Source organism: Nannochloropsis gaditana (genome assembly GCF_000240725.1).
Source record: "Nannochloropsis gaditana CCMP526 unplaced genomic scaffold scaffold369, whole genome shotgun sequence".
Lineage (NCBI taxonomy): Eukaryota > Eustigmatophyceae > Eustigmatales > Monodopsidaceae > Microchloropsis > Microchloropsis gaditana.
Window position 1 is genome coordinate 15,311 of NW_005803584.1, and position 1,633 is coordinate 16,943.

The 1,633-nt window shown below is 47.2% G+C and overlaps 1 protein-coding gene across 1 annotated transcript; it reads left to right on the top strand.

Annotated features, from left to right (window-relative positions):
• Positions 1-502: 502 nt before the first annotated feature.
• Positions 503-982, top strand: NGA_2128320 (response regulator receiver domain-containing protein; the record flags this gene model as incomplete). Its single annotated transcript, XM_005854836.1, has 3 exons — positions 503-736; positions 804-861; positions 942-982. Coding segments are annotated over 3 exons (333 nt in total), but the record flags the coding sequence as incomplete, so codon positions are not given.
• Between the last annotated feature and the right edge of the window lie 651 nt (positions 983-1,633).

Genomic DNA, 1,633 nt, shown 5'->3' on the forward strand with positions numbered 1-1,633 from the left:
ACATTTATGTTTGTTAATGATTCTTTAAAGATACTCTTCTACTCTTTCATATCTCTACCTTTCAATCATTTTTTTTTAATTTTTGGGGGTTTTACGACACCAAAGTAAGGAAGTGAGAAATCGAGAAAAGGTCGATTGGGGGCGGCTTTCCCTTTACCTGTTGAATACCGCATCAACGAAGAGGTTCCCTTCCCAACTTAATAGTCATGCGGCGGATATCGTATGTTTACCCAAAATTAGGGAAGCTTGTCCTTTGATGGCTTAAATTAGTGGATTCGGTGTGAACCGGCAAGCCATCGAAAAAAAGGAAGGATTGGAAACGGGCTACTCGTTCCGAAGGGAAGGAGCCAGGAGGTTCAACGAGGGTATCCTGACGGCCTCTGTATTTCTGTAATTGAGTGTGCAGTGTTCTGTTTTACCGTCAAATGTATTCGTGATCCAATTCTAATCTGTGCACAATGCTCATACTCATTTGCTCGTTTGCTACGCGCATGTTACACGTAGGTGTTTAGGTATGTTGCAACAGGCCTGCGCGCGCGTGGAATCCCCTATCTCACGCCGTGTATGTGCAGGAGCAGCTGCTGCTCGGATAACCCCGAGAATTGCTGCATTGCGTGCAGTTTCCAAGCATTTCACATATAGCGAACGACAATTTACCTCCAGTACTGGCGCTTCCAACAACCCTGAAGCTCGCCCACCTTTTCCCCCTTACACATTTGAAACAGCCACTGAAAAGGTAATTCCTTACACACCCGCAACAAGTGGTTTTATGATCTAGCTTGACAATTTAGTCCTCTCATTAGGTTCGAAAGGCACAAGACGCTTGGAATACTCGAAATCCTGACGTCGTAGCTCTAGCATGTACGTCTTGTGGCTGAACTCGGGTTCTGGTCATCCTTCTCTTCATTTCTCAACCTCCTTTTCGCTGTCACGTTCGATAGACACACCCGACAGCAACTGGCGGAACCGAGACGAATTTTTCCAGGGTCGTGAGGTAAGTAGCGGGCCTGGCATCTTTACCTTCCAAGAGTGGTGAAGACTGTGCAATCTCTGATGCGTGTCTCTGCACTTCCTATGCACACAAGGCAATCAGAGCATTTCTGCGGAAAAAGTGGGCGAAAGAGCGCGATTATTGTCTGATGAAAGAGCTCTGGGGTTTTCATGGTAATCGAATCAGCGCCCGATTTGAGTACGAATGGCACGACGGGCAGGGTCAATGGTGGCGATCACACGGGAACGAGCAATGGGAATACGATGCGAAGGGTACGTCACAGTCATGCACAACGACGCACAAAGCCTTGTTAGAAGCCTGCATACGCCAGGAAAAAATTGTTTCCGTGGAGCGTAGAATGATTGATCTTGAACCGGCAATAAACTTTGCCAGAGGGACAAGTATCCCAATATGGTATTGTCCCTTTCCATCCCGCAATAGGCTTAATGAAGCGACGAGATGCCAGCATAAATGACGTTCGTATCAAGGAATCCGAAAGGCGATACATTCGGAATCCTTCTACGGGTTTGGTAGAGTATCCATTAGGCCATCCTTCCCAGACATGACAGAGGGCTGGGGAAATGTGATGGATCCCTCACACAGTTGACTGAGACATGAGAGGAGATCGTAATCGCGACTGGC